Source organism: Hypanus sabinus, chromosome 15, assembly GCF_030144855.1.
Source record: "Hypanus sabinus isolate sHypSab1 chromosome 15, sHypSab1.hap1, whole genome shotgun sequence".
In the NCBI taxonomy this organism is placed as follows: domain Eukaryota; kingdom Metazoa; phylum Chordata; class Chondrichthyes; order Myliobatiformes; family Dasyatidae; genus Hypanus; species Hypanus sabinus.
The window spans coordinates 92717287-92737593 of record NC_082720.1 but is presented as its reverse complement, the minus strand read 5'-3'; the positions used below and the strand labels follow the sequence as shown (position 1 = coordinate 92737593).

General features: G+C 47.0%; 2 protein-coding genes across 2 annotated transcripts in view; one reads left to right on the top strand and one right to left on the bottom strand.

The window, feature by feature from the left end:
* Window positions 1-1717, top strand: part of LOC132405711 (glutamate receptor 1-like) — a 336150-nt gene extending 334433 nt beyond the window's left edge. The window contains exon 16 of the mRNA XM_059990746.1: window positions 737-1717. Coding sequence (XP_059846729.1) covers window positions 737-901 — 165 coding nt within the window. The 3' untranslated portion in view covers window positions 902-1717. The remainder of the gene's footprint in view (window positions 1-736) is intronic.
* Window positions 1-20307, bottom strand: part of LOC132405715 (uncharacterized) — a 321522-nt gene that overhangs the window by 13141 nt on the left and 288074 nt on the right. The gene's annotated exons all lie outside the window — the stretch shown is intronic.

Here is a 20307-nt window from a genome sequence, read left to right as displayed (position 1 = left end):
ATCTGATGTCATTCTTTACCAGTAGAGCTACACCACCCCTTCTGCCTATGTTCCTATCCCTCTGACACAATATGTAACCATGGACATTGAACTCCCAACCACAACCATCCTTCAGCTATGATTCAGTGATGGCCAAAACAGCATACTTGACAATCTGTAATGCTGTGTGCATACATCTACTGATGCTTCTGGACACATCATCAGTGACGTTCTTGGAATCATTGGGTGTTTCAGGTCTTTCAACATCATACACCCTCCTCCAGGTGACCCAGCCGGGGCTGATCAGACCCCAGCTTGTGTCCAGATGGCTAGCTACACTTTACTCCATGGCTCCCCTCTCTTGAGCCACAGCCACCTTGAGGTCCTCTCTGCCTCATCGGTTGTACTGCGGATGGCTCTCCTCTTCCTCTCTCCCTCGCTAATGTAACAAGATGATCCACCTCATTTCTTAAACTGCATGTATTGAGATATAACACTTTGAGTACTGTATTTTCTATCCCTTTTGATTTTGCAGAGTGGTGGTGAGGAAGGACGGGGCTGCCTCACTGGTGATCATCTGTTGTCAGGATGACATTAGAACATAGAACATAGAAAACGTAGAATAGTACAGCACATTACAGGTCCTTCGGCCCACAATGTTGTGACGACTCTCAAACCCTGCCTCCCATATAACCCCCACCTTAAATTCTTTCATGGGACAGTCAATCATTGACCAATTCTTGTTTTGTCTCTGCAGCTCTCGATAAGCGCAGCCATGAGAGCGTCGGACCGGGTTCCAGCACTGGGAGGAACAGGTGAAAATGGCCGAATTGTGACCCATGACTACACCAAGACTGCCCACACCCTGCCCCGCATGAGTCACTCGAGTGGCGCTAGTCTCGGTGCGACTGGGATCTCATAATGCAGTGATGCAGACAAGCCCAGCACAACTCAGAGAACTAGTCAAACTCATCACAGGAACTTTTAATAACTAACTTCATCCTGGGAAATGTGCAAGTTGTTGCAAAATATTGTAAAGCTGCAATAATGAGGAGACAGGGCGAAAGCAAATCTCTGGATGGAGGTACTCAGCGTGGGACGGAAGGGTGTCTGTTCATTGTGCTTGGGTCTTACCGCTCGGCAGGTGTTTAGTATTTCTGATAGGAAACTCTCTCACTCCATGCTGCCTCCGACTGGGCCCATCACAGCCTCGTCACCCACCTTCTTCTCAAGGAGTCTGACATTGCTCGTGGGACGTCCACACAGCCAAAGCAAAGAGGCAGATTTGGTGGTAAGCTCTGGACAGGGGCCGCTGTGCAATGGAGTATCTACAGAGAGAGGCATGGAGGAAACTCCCCATCGCCAGAAACTCAAGAAAATACAAACCCTGCCTTTGAAATATTAAACACAGTTTCTATGGTCATTGTTTCTTTCAAGTAACTTCTGATGCTGATTTCTGATCACCATAAAGAGGCAAAAACATGTTTTAAGTTTCTATCAGAGGTAATGACACAATATTCTGTTGCCCTGTGCGGGAACCCGTTAGATATTTGCTCTTCGCTGTTACATGCTGTGTATCGTGTATGCATCGGCCTCTTCAGCTTATCATTGTTGGTGCTTGTTTCTGTAATTCTAGAGCCTCATTGAATAGTTAACCATCTGTTCGCAAACCCAGGGACCCAAGCTGGACAACAGTCATCAAGTACTGGATGCCCTCAGCTGCACTCAGGAGTGGGTTAAAACCGTTTTATATAATTGTTTGTACAAGAACATTAAACTAAATATACATTACTGCTGCCTCTTTCCATGTCTTAAGACAAACAGATGACTAATTTTACAAAGTTTAATAAGACAAAGACAGCAGTGTATGTGAGCTATCTGTCAATCTCTCACTTCTATACCTCACTACCTTATAAAAGTTCACAGGAACTCACAGGTCTATGTCAATAGGACACTCAAAGCTGCTGGGCAGGTTGACAGTGTTGTTAAGAGTGCATATGGTATGTTGCCCTTCATCAACTGTGGGATTGAGTTAATGAGGTAATGTTACAGCTGTATAAGACCTTGGTCAGACCCCATTTGGAGTACTGTTCAGTTCTGGTCACCTCACAACAGGAAGGATGTAGATACTATACAGAGAGTGCAGAGGAGGTTTACAAGAATGTTGCCAGGATTGAAGGGCATACCTTATCAGAAAAGGTTGAGTGAACTTGGCCTTTTCTCCTTGGAATGATGGACGGTGAGAGGTGACCTGATAGAGGTGTATAAGATGATGAGAGGCATTGATCGTGTGGATAGTCAGAGGTTTTTTCCCAAAACTGAAAAGACTAGCACAAGAGGGCACAGTTTTAAGGTGCTTGGAAGTAGGTACAAGGGGGATGTCAGAGGTAAGTTTTTCCACACAGAGAGTGGGGGGTGCGTGGAAGGGTCTCGGCCCAAAACGTCGACTGTGCTTCTCCCTATAGATGCTGCCTGGCCTGCTGCATTCCACCAGCATTTTGTGTGTGTTGCTTGAATTTCCAGCATTTGCAGATTTTCTCATGTTTAGGTATTTTAAGAGCCTCTTAGATAGGTACATGGAGCTTAGAAAAATAGAGGGCTATGCAGTAGGGAAATTTTAGGCAGCTTCCAGAATATGTTAAGTGGTAGGCACAACATTGTGGGCTGAAGGGCATACAATGTTCTGTAGATTTCTACGTTTCTATGTTTTTCTGTGAAGCCTATTGAGACTACAGTGTGTGAGCTGTGCACCAATGGGTCACTCCTATATCTCAGCACCTTGTACAAAGTCACAGAAGTTTGCTGAGATTGTACAGTCTGCGTGCTGTCTGTCAAACTCCCACTCCTACTTCTCAGCACCTTGTACAAATTCACAGGAAGCCACTGAGACATTTCTGTGTGTGAGCTGTCTGCCAATCCTTCACTCCTACATCTCAGCACAATCCGGCACCACATACAAATTCACAGAAATAAACAGGCAGACTATTATTTAGATGGGGAGAGAATTCAAAATGCAGAGGTGCAAAGGGTCTTGGGAGTCCTTGTGCTGGACACCTTAAAGGTTAACCTCCAAATTGAGTCGGTAGTGAAGAAGGCGAATGCAGTGTTGGCATTCATTTCTAGAGGTACAGAATATAAGAGCAGGGATGTGATGTTGAGGCTCTATAAGGCACTCGTGAGACCACACTTGAGTATTGTGTGCAGTTTTAGGATCCTTATTTTGGAAAGGATGTACTGACAATGGAGAGGGTTCAGAGAAGATTCAGAGAATGATTCCAGGAATGAAAGGGTTACTGTATGAGGAATGTCTGGCAGCTCTTGGACTGTATTCCCTGGAGTTCAGGAGAATGAGGGGGGACCATAGAAACATTCCAAATGTTAAAAGGCCTGAACAGATCAGATATGGCAAAGTTATTTCCCATGGTAGGGGAGTCCAGGACAAGAGGGCACAACTTCAGGATTGAAGAATGTCTATTTAGAACAGAGATGTGGAGAAATTACTTTAGTCAGAGGGTGGTAAATCCATATAACCATATAACAATCACAGCACGGAAACAGGCCATCTTGGCCCTCCTAGTCCGTGCCGAACTCTTAATCTCACCTAGTCCCACCTACCCGCACTCAGCCCATAACCCTCCACTCCTTTCCTGTCCATATACCTATCCAATATTACCTTAAATGACACAACTGAACTGGCCTCTACTACTTCTACAGGAAGCTCATTCCACACAGCTATCACTCTCTGAGTAAAGAAATACCCCCTCGTGTTTCCCTTAAACTTCTGCCCCCTAACTCTCAAATCATGTCCTCTAGTTTGAATCTCCCCTACTCTCAATGGAAACAGCCTGTTCACGTCAACTCTATCTATCCCTCTCAAAATTTTAAATACCCCGATCAAATCCCCCCTCAACCTTCTACGCTCCAATGAATAGAGACCTAACTTGTTCAACCTTTCTCTGTAACTTAATTGCTGAAACCCAGGTAACATCCTAGTAAATCGTCTCTGCACTCTCTCTAATTTATTGATATCTTTCCTATAATTCGGTGACCAGAACTGCACACAATATTCCAAATTTGGCCTTACCAATGCCTTGTACAACTTTAGCATTACATCCGTGGAATTTGTTGCCATGAGTGGCTGTGGAGGCCAAGTCTTTGGGTGTATTTAAGGCAGAGATAGATAGGTTCTTGATTAGCCAGGGCATCAAAGGATATGGGGAGAACACAGGGGAGTGGGGATGACTGGAAGAATTGAATCAGCCTCGATGGGCCGAATGATCTACTTCTGCTCCTATATCTTATGGTCTGGCTTTGGAGAGGGTCCAGAGGAGGTTCGTAAGGATGATTCCAGGAACGAAAGCGTTATCACACAAGGAACATTTGATAGCACTGGACTGTACTTGCTGGAATTTAGAAGGATAATGGGGTATCTCATAGAAATCTTTTGAAAGGCCTAAATAGAGTAGATGTAGAAAGGAAGTTTCCCATGGTGGGGGAGTCTAGGACAAAAGGGCACAGCCTCAGAATAGTGGGGGCGTCCATTTAAAACAGAGATGTGAAGAAATTTCTTTTGCCACAGAGTGGTGAATTTGTGGAATTAATTACCACAGGCATCTGTGAGGTCAGTCTAAGGCAGGTTCTTAGACCATAACACCAAAAGACATAGGAGCAGAATAAGGCCATTCAGCCCATCAAGTCTGCTCTGCCATTGCATCATGGCTGATCCTAGATCCCACTTAATCCCATACACCTGCTTTCTCGCCAAATCCTTTGATGTCAATAGACAATAGACAATAGGTGCAGAAGTAGACCATTCAGCCCCTCGAGTCTGCACCGCCATTCTGAGATCATGGCTGATCATTCACTATCAATACCCAGTCCCTGCCTTGTCCCCATATCCCTTGATTCCCCTATCCATCAGATATCTATCTAGCTCCTTCTTGAAAGCATCCAGAGAATTGGCCTCCACCGTCTTCCGAGGTAGTGCATTCCACACCTCTACAACTCTCTGGGAGAAGAAGTTCTTCCTCAACCACAACTCTCTGGGAGAAGAAGCTCTTCCTGACTGATCAGGAAACTATCAACCTCTGCCTTAAATATACACATGAACTTGGCCTTCACCACAGTCTATGGCAGATAATTCACTGCTCTCTGGCTATAAAAATTCCTCTGTTCTCAAGGGTTGCCCCTCAAGTCTGAGGCTGTACCCTCTAGTTCTGGATACCCCCACCATAGGAAACAGCTTCTCCATATCTACCCTATCAAGTCCTTTCAACATTTGGTAGGTTTCAAAGAGATCCCCCTCCTTCTACATCCTTCCAAATTCCAGTGAAACTCCTCATATGTTAACCCCTTCATTCCCAGAATCATCCTCATGAGCTTCCTGAGATATGGGGCCCAAAACTGTTGACAATACTCAAGTGTGGCCTGACTAGTGTTTTATAAAGGCTCAGCATTATCTTCTTGCTTTTATATTCTATTCCCCTTGAAATAAATGCAAACATTGCTTTTGCCTTCTTTACCACAATATCAACCTGTAAATTTACCTTCTGGGAGTCTTCCACGAGGACCCCAAAGTCCCTCTGCATCTCCGATGTTTAAATCTTCTCCCCATTTGGATAATAGTCCACACCATTGTTCCTTTTACCAAAATGCATTATCGTAATTTCCCCAACTCTGTATTCCACCTGCCACTTATTATCCCCCATTCTTCCAATTTGTCTATGTGGTAAACTATGTATACCTGTCTGGACACGATCCCCCCCTCTGCTGACTGCTCCTGTGGCTCCTCCCACAGACCCCTGTATAAAGGTGATTGGGGCACTGCTCCTCCCTCAGTCTCGACATGGTCGTGCTCCCTTTTTCGCTGTTAATAAAAGCCTATCGTTCACTTCCAGTCTCCTAGTGTTATTAATGGTGCATCAATTTTATTAACAGCGAATTTAAAACATGGAATGAATTTTACGACCCGACAGATTGGATATTGACCCTCAATCTCCCAAGGCTGGCATCACTTTTGAACTCTAGCTTGCATGCTTCGAATCGTACTTGGAGGAGATTCGAGTGACCGAGGCTGCCACGATGCACAGAGTTCTCCTCTCCAGGGTCAGTCCGCGGGTCTACTCCCTGATCAGGGACCTACCGACCTACCAAGGGACACTGGACGCCCTCAAAAGACAATACCTGCGGCTGGTGAACACCGTCCACGCAAGACATCACTTAGCGACACGACGGCAGCGGGCCGGAGAGTCGAGCACTGAGTTTGTCCGGGCCCTACAGACACTCGTGCGGGCCTGCAACTGCAGGGTACTGACTGTGGAACAGCATGTGGAGCTGCTAGTAAGAGATGCCTTCGTTATGGGGATCAGGTCAGCGTACGTGCGCCAGTGGCTGCTGGAACACGCCGATCTTACCTTATATTCGGCGATCGAGCTGGCTGACACGCTGGAAGCCGCTCTGCACAACGCTTGAGCTGTCCAGGCACGTGGTCTCCCGCTGGCCCCGTGGAGGCTGCAGACCCTGCAACCCGCCGGCGAATCAACCTCGGCTGCTGCCAGTCGCAAGTCCATGCAGTGTTACTTCTGCAGACTTGAAAAGCACCCCCGAAAACGCTGCCCAGCCCGAGAACCTACCTGCTTCAGCTGTGGAAAGAAGGGCCACTTTGCCAAGGCCTGTAAGTCCAAACCGCGAGCGGGGTCGAGCAGCGCAGCGTGCGAGGCATGGGGGCGGCCATCTTGGCCAGCGCCACCTCGCCCCGCCTCTGACCCACGGGTGCTTGCCGGGCACCAAGACGGCAATGCAACTCTGGCCTCCGTGACCCTCGACCAAAGCACTCCCCACCAGCTCGCAAGGTCAATGATGCACATCCTGGTGGAGGGGCACAGGACTAGCTGCCTGTTTGACACAGGCAGCACTGAGAGTTTTATTCACCCGGACACGATGCAACGCTGAGGACTCATGACACAGCCGGTAAGGCAGAAGGTCACCATGGCTTCTGGATCACATTCCACAGACATCTGGGGGGGGCGGGTTGTGTAGTGACATCGGTGGTGCAGGGCACAGAATATCGCGACTTTGCGTTACTGGTCATGCCTCAACTGTGTGCCCCTGTGGTATTGGGGCTGGACTTCCAGAGCCACCTGAGAAGTGTGACAATGGAGTATGACGTGCCCCTCCCACCAATCACTGTCAGAAATCCCTGGTTCTGTAGGACTTCATCACATACCCTGCTACTGACCACACACACACACCCATCCCACCCAACACCATGACAACAGCCGCACCACGGACGCCTCTCCACCCTCAAGATCCCTCCCCCACCGCTGTTCACCAACCTGACCCCCGACTGTAAACCTCTGGTAACGAAAAGCAGGAGGTACAGCGCGGGGGACAGGGCCTTCATTCAGTCAGAGGTGCAGCAGCTACTCAGGGAGGGGATCATTGAGCCAAGCACAAGTCCTTGGAGGGCCCAGGTGGCCGTTGTTCAGAACGGACAGAAAAATAGGATGGTAGTGGACTATAGCCAAACCATCAATCGGTTCACGCAGCTTGACGCGTACCCCCTACCCCGCATCGCGGATATGATCAATCAGATAGCTCAGTACAAGGTGTACTCGACCATAGACCTAAAATCCGCTTACCATCAGCTCCCCATCCACCCGGAGGACTGCCCCTACACCACCTTCGAGGCGGGCGACAGGCTTTATCACTTCCTGCGTGCCCCCTTCTGTGTCACGAATGGTGCTCTGTCTTCCAGTGGGAAATGTTACTGGATGGTGGACCAGTGCCAACTGAAGGCCACGTTCCCATACCTGGATAACATCACCATCTGCGGTCACAACCGGCAGGATCACGACACCAACCTCCAACAATTTTTCCAAGCGGCCAAAGCTTTTAACCTTACCTATAACAGGGACAAGTGTGTGTTCAGAACCACCCAACTTGCTATCCTTGGGTATGTCGTGGAGAACGGAGTCATTGGCCCTGACCCTGATCGTATGCGCCCCCTGTTGGAACTCCCTCTTCCCAACACCCTCAGAGCCCTCAAAAGGTGCCTGGGCTTCTTTTCCTATTACACCCAGTGGGTCCCTCACTACGCAGACAAGGCCTGCCCCCTGGTCAAGTCCACCGCATTTCCCCTCTCAGCTGAGGCCCACGCAGCCTTCAGCCACATTAAAGGGGACATTGCCAAAGCAACAATGCATGCGGTGGATGAGACCATTCCCTTCCAAGTAGAGAGTGACGCCTCCAACTTTGTGCTGGCTGCTACCCTCAATCAGGCAGGCAGGCCAGTAGCATTCTTTTCTCGTATCCTTCAAGGCCCTGAAATTCAGCACTCCACAGTGGAGAAAGAAGCCCAGGCCATAGTGGAAACTATTAGTGGAGGCACTATCTCACCGGCAAAAAGTTTACCTTGCTGACCGACCAGCGCTCAGTGGCATTCACGTTTAGCAACCAACAGCGGGGCAAAATCAAAAATGATAAAATTTTGAGGTGGAGAATCAAACTCTCCACCTACAACTATGACATCCTGTACCGGCCTGGACGCTTCAATGAGCCCCCCGATGCCCTATCCCAGGGAACGTGTGCCAGCGTGCAGCTCGACTGGCTATACGCCCTCCATGCAGATCTTTGCCACCCGGGGGTCACCCGGCTTTTCCACTTCGTGAAAGCCCGGAACCTGCCTTACTCCCTCGAGGAGATCAGGACGATGACCAGGGACTGCCAAGTCTGCACTGAGTGCAAACTGCACTTCTACCGTCCTGAAAAGGCACAACTTATAAAGTCCACCCGCCCCTTTGAGCGAATAAGTGTTGACTTTAAGGGCCCCCTTCCCTCCACCAACTGCAATGTATACTTTCTTAACATAATCAACGAGTACTCGTGGTTCCCCTTTGCCATCCCCTGCCCAGATACCACTGCCACGTCCGTCATAAAAGCCCTGCGCCAGCTCTTCACTCTGTTCGGATATCCCTGCTATATCCACAGTGATAGAGAGTCCTCCTTTATGAGTGACGAGCTGCGCCAATACCTTCTGGCTAGAGGTATTGCGACTAGTAGGACCACGAGCTATAATCCCTGGGGAAATGGACAGGTGGAGAGGGAGAATGCCACTGTGTGGAAGGCCACACTCTTAGCCCTTCGGTCAAAGGGACTGCCGGTCTCTTGCTGGCAGGAGGTCCTCCCCGAGGCACTCCACTCCATCCGCTCCGTTATGCACATCCACCAATGCCACCCCTCATGAGCGACTCTTTTCTTTTCCCAGGAAGTCTGCCACTGGGACCACCCTACCGGCTTGGCTGACATCCCCAGGGCCAGTGCTGCTCCGGAAACATGTGAAGAGCAATAGATACTCCCCGATGGTCGAACGGGTTCATTTACTTCATGTGAACCCCCAATATGCCCAAGTGGTCTTACCTGATGGGTGGGAGGACACAGTCTACATCCGCGACCACAGGAGCACCAGACCCCTACCCTGAATGCTCCATGGTGGCTATGGTCCCCCTACCCATCGATGTATATACCCATGAGACACCGCGCACACCCAGCCCTACACCGACTCCTCCCAACACTCCCATACTGGGAGCCACGCACACACATGAGGGGTTACTGATGCCTAAGGGGCTGGCACCTCCAGTCAGGCCGGGGCCAGCACAATCACCATCACCGGTGCAATCACCACGTAGATCGCAGCGATGGACTCGGCCGCCTGATAGACTCAACCTGTAAATATACTGTCAGAAACTTCACTAAGTGGGGACTCTCATTTAAAACAAAGGAGGGGTGAATGAGGTAAACTATGTATACCTGTCTGGACATGGCCCCCCCTCTGCTGACTGCTCCTATGGCTCCTATCAGACCCCTGTATAAAGGTGATTGGGGGCACTGCTCCTCCTTCAGTCTCGACATGGTCGTGCTCCCTTTTTACTGTTAATAAAAGCCTATTGTTCACTTCCAGTCTCCTAGAGTTATTGATGGTGCATCAGTCTAATTCCTGCTGCAATTGCACTGCTTCCTCAGAACTACCTAGCCCTCCACCTGTCTTCATCTCATCCACAAAGTTTGCCACAAAGCCATCAATTCCATCATCCAAATCACTGAAAACCAATGTGAAAAGTAGTGGTCCCAGTACTGACCCCCAAGGAACACCACTCGTCACTGGCAGTAAACCAGAAATGGCCCCTTTTATTCCCACTCACTGTCTCCTGCCTGTCAGCCATTCCACTATCCATGCCAGTATCTTCCTTGTATCTTAATTAGACTCAGCATCAAAGGATACAGGGAGAAGGCCAGTTGTGGGGCTGAAGGGGGAGAAAATAAGTGATCAGCCATGATTGAATGGCGGAGCAGTCTTGACTGGGACAAATGTCCTCATTCTGCTTCTATGTATATGAACTCAAGGTCTAAGTTCACAGCAACTTGCTGAGGCAGCACTGTGTGTGAGCTGCCTGTCAATCCCTCCCTCCTCCACCTCAGCACCTTGTACAATTTTACAGAAACTCACTGAGTGTGTTCTGTGTGTGAGCTGCCTGTCAATCCCTCCCTCCTCCACCTCAGCACCTTGTAGAATTTTACAGAAACTCACTGAGTGTGTTCTGTGTGTGAGCTGCCTGTCAATCCCTCCCTCCTCCACCTCAGCACCTTGTAGAATTTTACAGAAACTCACTGAGTGTGTTCTGTGTGTGAGCTGCCTGTCAATCCCTCACTCCTCCACCTCAGCACCTTGTAGAATTTTACAGAAACTCACTGAGTGTGTTCTGTGTGTGAGCTGCCTGTCAATCCCTCCCTCCTCCACCTCAGCACCTTGTAGAATTTTACAGAAACTCACTGAGTGTGTTCTGTGTGTGAGCTGCCTGTCAATCCCTCCCTCCTCCACCTCAGCACCTTGTAGAATTTTACAGAAACTCACTGAGTGTGTTCTGTGTGTGAGCTGCCTGTCAATCCCTCCCTCCTCCACCTCAGCACCTTGTAGAATTTTACAGAAACTCACTGAGTGTGTTCTGTGTGTGAGCTGCCTGTCAATCCCTCCCTCCTCCACCTCAGCACCTTGTAGAATTTTACAGAAACTCACTGAGTGTGTTCTGTGTGTGAGCTGCCTGTCAATCCCTCACTCCTCCACCTCAGCACCTTGCTTAAGTTCATAGGAACACAGTGAGAAGGGACTGTGTGTGAGCTGTCAATCCTTTAGTCCTACACCTCAGCACAATCCAGCACTGTATAAATTCATGGAACTCACAGAGACTGTCCTGTGACTGAGCTGACTGTCAATCTCTCCGTGCTAGACCTTAATGCCATCCAGCACCGTGTAAATATTCACAGCAAATTACTGAGACTGTACTGTGTGTGAGCTGACTGCCAGCCCCTCACTCCTGCACCTTAGCACCATGTAGAATTTTACAGCGATTCACTGAGTGTTTTTTGTGAGTGATCTTACTGACAATCCTTCAATACTACACTTGTACAAACTCACAACTTACTGAGACTGTGTGATCTGTCAATCCCTCACTCCTGCACCTCAGCACCGTGTAAATATTCACAGCAACTCACTGAGACTGTACTGTATGTGAGCTGTCTGTGCATTGCTCACTCCTATACCTCAGCACCTTGTTCAAATTATTTGGAACTTAGTGAGAAACAACTGTGTGTGAGCTGTCAATCCCTCACTCCTACACCTCAGCACAATCAAGCACCATGAACAAGTTCATTGGAACTCACTGAGACTATTCTGTGACTGAGCTGACTGACAGTCGCTCACTCCTCAATCACTCTGCACGATCCAGCTGTGTACAAATTCACAGCAACTCCCCGAGACTGGACTGTGAGTGAGATCTATGCCAATCCCTCACTCCTACACATCAGCTCAATTAAGCACCATATTCAGAGTAACACTCTGAAACAGCACTTTGTGTGAGCTCTTCACTCCTGCATCTCAGCATCTCCCAGCACTGTGTACAAATTCACAGGAATTCACTGAGATGGTATTGTGTGAGCTGTCAATCTCTCATTCCTACCCCTCAGCATCATGTAGAATTTTACAGGAACTCTGTTCTGTGAGTGAGCTGACTGTCAGTCCTTCAGCACTGCACCTCTGCAGCTTGTACAAATTCACGACAATGTGCTCAGATCGGTGTGCCAATTCCTCAGTTCTACATTTCAGCACCTCCAGCACCATGTAAAAATTCACAGCAAATCTCTGAGACTGTACTGTGTGTGAGCAGTCTCAGACCTTCAGTCCTATGTCTCAGCATCTCCCAGCACTTGGTACAAATTCACCAGAATGCTTTGTGTGTGAGCTGTCGGTCAATCCCTCAAACCGACACCTCAGCACCTTGTACAAATTCACAGGAATTCAGTCGGACTGTACTGTGAGTGAGCTGACTGTCAATCCCTCACCCCTACCCCTCAGCCACATGTAGAATTTTACAGGAACTCTGTTCTGTGAGTGAGCTGACTGTCAATCCCTCAGCCCTACACCTGAGCACATTATACAAATTCACGACTCGCTGAGACTGCACTGTGTGTTCCCCTTGTCCTTACCTACCACCCCACCAGCCTCCAGGTCCAATGTATAATTCTCCGTAACTTCAGCCACCTCCAACGGGATCCCACTACCAAGCACATCTTTCCCTCACCCCCTTTCTGCTTTCTGCAGGGATCGCTCCCTACATGGCTCCCCTGTCCACTCGTCCTCCCCATCCCTTCCCACCGATCTCCCTCCTGGCACTTATCCTTGTAAACGGAACAAGTGCTACACCTGCCCTTACACTTCCCCCCTCACCACCATTCAGGGCCCCAGACAGTCCTTCCAGGTGAGGCGACACTTCACCTGTGAGTCGGCTGGTGTGGTATACTGTGTCTGGTTCTCCCGGTGTGGCCTTTTATATATTGGTGAGACCCGACGCAGACTGGGAGACCGTTTCGCTGAACACCTATGCTCGGTCCGCCAGAGAACACGGGATCTCCTGGTGGCCACACATTTTAATTCCACATCCCATTCCCATTCTGATATGTCTATCCATGGCCTCCTCTACTGTCAAGATGAAGCCACACTCAGGTTGGAGGAACAACACCTTATATACCGGCTGGGTAGCCTCCAACCTGATGGCATGAACATTGACTTCTCTAACTTCCGTTAATGCCCCTCCTCCCCTTCTTACCCCATCCCTGACATATTTAGTTGTTTGTTTTTTTTTCCTTTCTCTCTGCCCATCACTCTGCCTGTTCTCCATCTCCCTCTGGTGCTCCCTCCTCCCCCTTTCTTTCTCCCGAGGACTCCCATCCCATGATCCTTTACTTTTTCCAGCTCTGTATCACTTTCACCAATCACCTTTCCAGCTCTTAGCTTCATCCCACCCCCTCCAGTCTTCTCCTATCATTTCTCATTTCCCCCTCCCCCCACTACTTTCAAATTTCTTAGTATCTTTCCATTCTGTTAGTCCCGATGAAGGGTCTTGGCCTGAAACGTCAACAGTTCTTCTCCTTATAGATGCTGCCTGGCCTGCTGTGTTCCACCAGCACTTTGTGTGTGTTGTTTGAATTTCCAGCATCTGCAGATTTCCTTGTGTCTGCACTGTGTGTGATCTCTGTGCCAATCCCTCACTCCTTAACCTACCTTAAACATATCCATGGACTTGGACTCCACCACAGCCTGTGGAAGAGCATTCTACTGACACTACTCTCTGGCAAAAAAAATGGCTCCTTACCTCTGTTCTAAAAGGTCACCCCTCAATTTTGAGGCTGTACCCTCTATTCTGGATACCTCCGCATCATAGGAAACATCCTCTCCACTTCCACCCTATCTAGTCCTTTCAATATTCAGTAGGTTTCAATGAGATCCCCTTCCATCCTTCTAAATTCCAGTAAGTACAGGCCCAAAGCTGCCAAACGTTCATCATTTGTTAATCCCTTTATTCCAGGAATCATCCTCGTGAACCTCCTCTGGACTCTCTCCAATGATCATTTCTGAGATATGGGGCCCAAAACTGTTGACTATACTCCAAGTGCAGCCTGACTGGTGTCTTATAAAGGCTCAGCATTATCTCCTTGCTTTAATATTCTAGTTCCCTTCAAATAAATGCCAAGATTTCATTTGTCTTCTTTAACACGGACCCAAACTGTAAATTAATCTTCTGGGAGTCTTGCACAAGGACTCCTAAGTGCCTCTGCACCTCTGATGTTTGAAACTACTTCCTATTTAAATAATAGTCCACAGTATTGTTCCTTTTACCAAATTGCATTATCATATGAAAGGCTAACTTTGAGGAGATGCGAAGGGATTTAGAGAGAGTGGATTGGGTCAAGTTGTTTTATGGGAAGGATGTAATAGAGAAATGGAGGTCATTTAAGGGTGAAATTATGAGGGTACAGAATCTTTATGTTCCTGTTAGGTTGAAAGGAAAGGTTAAAGGTTTGAAAGCACCATGGTTTTCAAGGGATATTAGAAACTTGGTTCGGAAAAAGAGGGATGTCTACAATAGATATAGGCAGCATGGAGTAAAGGAATTGCTCGAGGAATATAAAGAATGTAAAAGGAATCTTAAGAAAGAGATTAGAAAAGCTAAAAGAAGATACGAGGTTGGTTTGGCAAATAAGGTGAAAGTAAATCCAAAAGGTTTCTACAGTTATATTAAAAGCAAGAGGATAGTGAGGGATAAAATTGGTCCCTTAGAGAATCAGGGTGGTCAGCTATGTGTGGAGCCGAGGGAGATGGGAGAGATTTTCAACGATTTCTTCTCTTCGGTATTCACTAAGGAGAAGGATATTGAATTGTGTAAGGTGTGGGAAACAAGTAAGGAAGATATGGAACCTATGACAATTACAGAAGTGGAAGTGCTGGCGCTTTTAAGAAATTTAAAAGTGGATAAATCTCCGGGTCCTGACAGGATATTCCCCAGGACCTTGAGGGAAGTTTGTGTAGAGATAGCAGGAGCTCTGACGGAGATCTTTCAGATGTCATTAGAAACGGGGATTGTGCCGGAGGATTGGCGTATTGCTCATGTGGTTCGATTGTTTAAAAAGGGTTCTAGAAGTAAGCCTAGCAATTATAGACCTGTCAGTTTGACATCAGTGGTGGGTAAATTAATGGAAGGTATTCTTAGAGATAGTATTAATAATTATCTGGATAGACAGGATCTGATTAGGAGTAGCCAGCATGGATTTGTGCGTGGAAGGTCAAGTTTGACAAACCTTATTGAATTTTTTGAAGAAGTTACGAGGAATGTTGACGAGGGTAAGGCAGTGGATGTCGTCTATATGGACTTTAGCAAAGCCTTTGACAAAGTTCCACATGGAAGGTTAGTTAAGAATGTTCAGTCGTTAGGTATTAATGCTGGAATAATAAAATGGATTCAACAGTGGCTAGATGGGAGATGCCAGAGAGTAGTGGTGGATAATTGTTTATCGGGATGGAGGCCGGTGACTAGCGGGGTGCCTCAGGGATCTGTTTTGGGCCCAATGTTGTTTGTAATATACATAAATGATCTGGATGATGGGGTGGTAAATTGGATTAGTAAGTATGTCGATGATACTAAGGTAGGAGGTGTTGTGGATAATGAGGTGGGTTTTCAAAGCTTGCAGTGAGATTTATGCCGGTTAGAAGAATGGGCTGAACATTGGCAGATGGAATTTAATGCTGAGAAGTGTGAGGTTCTACATTTTGGCAGGAATAATCCAAATAGAACATACAGGGTAAATGGTAGGGTATTGAGGAATGCAGTGGAACAGAGAGATCTAGGAATAACAGTGCATAGTTCCCTGAAGGTGGAGTCTCATGTAGATAGGGTGGTGAAGAAGGCTTTTGGAATGCTGGCCTTTATAAATCAGAGCATTGAGTACAGAAGTTGGAATGTAATGTTGAAATTGTACAAGGCATTGGTAAGGCAAAATTTGGAATATTGTGTACAGCTCTGGTCACCGAATTATAGGAAAGATATCAATAAATTAGAGAGAGTGCAGAGACGATTTACTAGGATGTTACCTGGGTTTCAGCACTTAAGTTACAGAGAAAGGTTGAACAAGTTAGGTCTCTATTCATTGGAGCGTAGAAGGTTGAGGGGGGATTTGATCGAGGTATTTAAAATTTTGAGAGGGATAGATAGAGTTGACGTGAATAGGCTGTTTCCATTGACAGTAGGGGAGATTCAAACGAGAGAACATGATTTGAGAGTTAGGGGGCAAAAGTTTAAGGGAAACACAAGGGGGTATTTCTTTACTCAGTGAGTAATAGCTGTGTGGAATGAGCTTCCTGTAGAAGTAGTAGAGGCCAGTTCAGTTGTGTCATTTAAGGTAAAATTGGATAGGTATATGGACAGGAAAGGAGTGGAGGGTTATGGGCTGAGTGCGGGTAGGTGGGACTAGGTGAGATTAAGAGTTCGGCACGGACTAGGAGGGCCGAGATGGCCTGTTTCTGTGCTGTGATTGTTATATGGTTATATATTTCCAACACTATATTGTATCTGCCACTTTTTTGCCTATTCTTCCAATTTGTCTGAGTCTTGCTACAATCACATTGCTTCCTCAGCACTACCTACCCTTCCACCATCACTGGAAATCAACCAGAAGAGACCCCTTTAATCCCACTCACTGCCTCCTGACTGTCAGCCATTCCTCTATCTATGCCAGTATCTTTCCTGTAACATCATAGGATTTTATCTTGTTAAGTAGCCTCATGTGTGGCACCTTATCAAATGCCTTCTGAAAATCCAAGTAAATGACATCCACTGCCTCTCCTTTGTCCACCCTGCTTGTTACTTCCTCAAAGAACTCTTAACAGATTTGTCAAGCAAGATTTCTCTTCACAGAAACCATGCTGACTTTGACTTATTTTATCATAAGTCTCCAAGTATCCCAAAACATCCTGAATAACAGACTCCAGCACTTTCCCCAACCACTGAGGTTCAGCTGACTGGCCTCTCATTTCCTTTCTATTGCCTTTCTCCCTTTGTAAAGAGTGGAGTGACATTTGCAATCTTCCAGTCTTCTGGGACAATGCCAGAATCAAGTGATTATTGAAAGATCATAACCAATGCATCTGTTAAAACTTCAGCAACCTCTCTCAGGACTCTGGGATGTAGTCCATCTGGTCCAGGTGTTTATCCACCTTAAAACCTTTGAGTTTGCCTTGCATTTTTCCCTTTGTAATAACAATGGCATTCAATGCTGCTCCCTGACGCTCACGGATCTCTGGCACACTGCTAGTGTCTTCCACAGTGAATACTGATGCAAAGTACCCATTAAGTTAATCTGCTATTTCTTTGTTCCCCCATCACCAGCATCATTTTTTAGTTGTCCAATATCAACTCTCTCCTCCCATTTACTCTTTATTTAACTGAAAAATCTTTTAATAGCCAGCGTACTAATCTTGGCTAGTTTGCTCTCATATTTCACCTTTTCGCTTCTTATAGCTTTTTTAGTTGCCTTTTGTTGGATTTTAAAAGCTTCCCAATCACCCAACTTCCCACTCACTTTTGCTACCTTATGTAGCATCCTTGCCCCCAATTTATCCCCGTTCGCCTAGGTGATCCACCGTCGCCCCGCCAACAGTGTAATACTTTGGTGTAAATATGGAGTAATGCCCCCCCCAGTACACGCTTGCAACACAAATACCAGACAAAACACCAAAGGCGAGTAAATAATTACAACTTTATAGTTATTTCTTAGTGATGGGTTAGTAGAAACAGATAACCTAATGGCATGAAATCAGTAAGTTTATCAATTTGTGCACATAATATTTTAATACATTGGAGCTCACGCCTCCGGTTCCATCCACAACAACCTTCCAAGCCTTCGGCCACCGTCCAAACCATCAACTTCCAGTATCTGCTGCCCTGGAACTGCTGTCGGCTCCTCGCACATCCGTCCTCTTCCCACACCTCCCGAAAAAGACCGCGAACTCCTGCTCAGCTCACACATACAAGATAGTATAACAATTTTCCATTGATTAGTTCCCCCCTTATCTGCAGTTATAACCCAAACATTCCAGCAACAGAAACTCATTACAGCATTAAGTAATATTAAAGAGAAGCCATTTCATTATAACAATACAGAGAAGCCATTTTGTTAGCCTGAACAGTTAACACCATAGTTAATGGTACTGACAGCCCTACACTTATATGCCCTTTCCTTGGCTTTTATGCAGTCCCTAACTTCCCTTGTCAGCCATGGTTCCCTACCCCTGCCATTGAGAACAACTTCTTCTGTGGGACATATCTATCCTGCGTCTTGTGAACTAGTTCCAGAAACATCAGCCATCTCTGCTCTGCTGTCATCCCTTCTCCAATCCACCTGGGTAAGCTCCTCTCTCATGCCTCTGTAATTCCCTTAATTCCGTTGCAATACTGATTCATGTATAACTTGTGCTTTTCCCTCTCAAACTGCAGTATGTATTCAAATATTATGATCACTGTCTCCTAAGGGTTCCTTCACATTAAGCTCCCTAATAAGATCTGCGTTATGACACGATATCCTATCTAAGATGGCTTTCCTCGAGTAGGCTCAAGCACAAGCTGCTCTAAAAAGCCATCTCATAGGCACTCAACAAATTCCCTCTCTTGCGATCAGACAGCAACATGATTTTCCCAATCCTCTTGCATATTGAAGTTCCCCATTAGTCATTACCCTTATTACATGCCTCTTCCAGCTTCCTTTGCAATCTCAACCCCACATTTTGGCTACTATTTGGAGGCCTATATTCTCAATGTTTTTTTGTGTTGAAGCTATGTTCATGCCATCAAGTTGGAGGCTACCCAGATGGCATTCGGGGTTGCTTCTCCGACCTGAGTGTGGGCTCATCGCAACAGCAGAGGAGGCCATGGATGAACATGTTGGAATGGAAATGGGAAGCTGAATTAAAATCTTTCACTAATTAACTTCCCAGCTCTTTCTTCAACCCTCCCCCTCCTGGTTTCACCTATTACCTTGTGTTTCTTCCTCTCCTCCCACCCTCTTCTACCTCTGAGTCCTCGTCTTTTTTCTCCAGTTCTGCTGAACAGTCTTGGCCTGAAATCTCAATTGTACTCTTTTCCATTGACGCTGCCAGCCCTGCTGAGTTCCACAGCATTTTTGTATACTGTGCCATCCTCTTCAGTTCCCTACCCTCCTGAGTCATTGGGCCAGACTCATTGTTGCTTCCCCCAGGTAATTGTCCCCCCCCCCCAACAGTACTCAAAATGGAATACTTATTGTTGAGGAGGACAGCCACAGGGGTGCTCCCCACTATCTGATGTTGTATCTGTTTCCTGTAGCCTTGGGGGTGACTACTTCACTGTAACTCCTGCCTATCACTGCCTCACTTACCCTAACAATCTGAAGGTCATCAAGTTGCAGCTCTAGCTCCTTAACACGGTCACTAAGGAGCTGCATCTCATGCACCTGGTGCAGATGTGGCCCTCGGGGAGTCTCCTGGAAGTCTCCTTGAAATCCCACATCTGACACACCCAGAACAGAACATTGGCTCTGTTGATGTGCCCCTGTTTTTTCATGCATATATTCAGAAAAATATAAATAAGAAATATGGAATGAACTTCCCTACTTACCTTGCCTTTGCATGTTCTTGCTGAAGTCTTGATGAGCCAAAGCCTTACTACTCCGAATGAAACCATAAGATATAGGACAGAAGTAGGCCATCCCGCCCATCAAGTCTGCTCGGCCATTCAATCATGGACTGATCCAGTTCTTTCAGTCACCCCCACTCCCCTGCCTTCTCCCCATACCCTTTGGTGCCCTGGCTAATCAAGAACATATCTTTCTTTGCCTTAAATGCACCCAGTGACTTGGCCTCCACAGCCTCTCGTGGCAACAAATTCCACAGATTTACCACCCTCTGACTAAAGTAATTTTTCCGCATCTCTGTTCTAAATGGATGCCTTTCAATCTTGAAGTTGTGAATCAGACTACTCCGATGACCATTCTTCCTTGATGACAGCTCTGCTAAGTGGTACCTCTCTTTTATAGAGACTGAGTTTTTAAAGCTCTTCACCGGACCTGCACAGCAACGCTCTGTTGCGTCTGCTCAGTACTCCAATCAACAACTCCTATCAAAAAACTTCCTTCTTTTTAAAGCTCTTTGTCGGACTTGTGTGGGAACACTTCTGTTTTGTCTGCACAGTGCTCCATTCACTTTTCCCTTAAGCACTGATGCACCATCAATAACTCACTCTGAGACATAAGGCGAGATATCGGCTTTTATTGACTGGAAGAAGGAACAAGCAGTGAGTGACCACCATACTACATTCTGGAGACTGAGAGGCCGGCTCAGGCCTTGATTGCCTTTATACAGGTGGGAGGAGCCACAGGAGCAGTCAGCAGGGGCATGTCCAGACAGGTCGCACG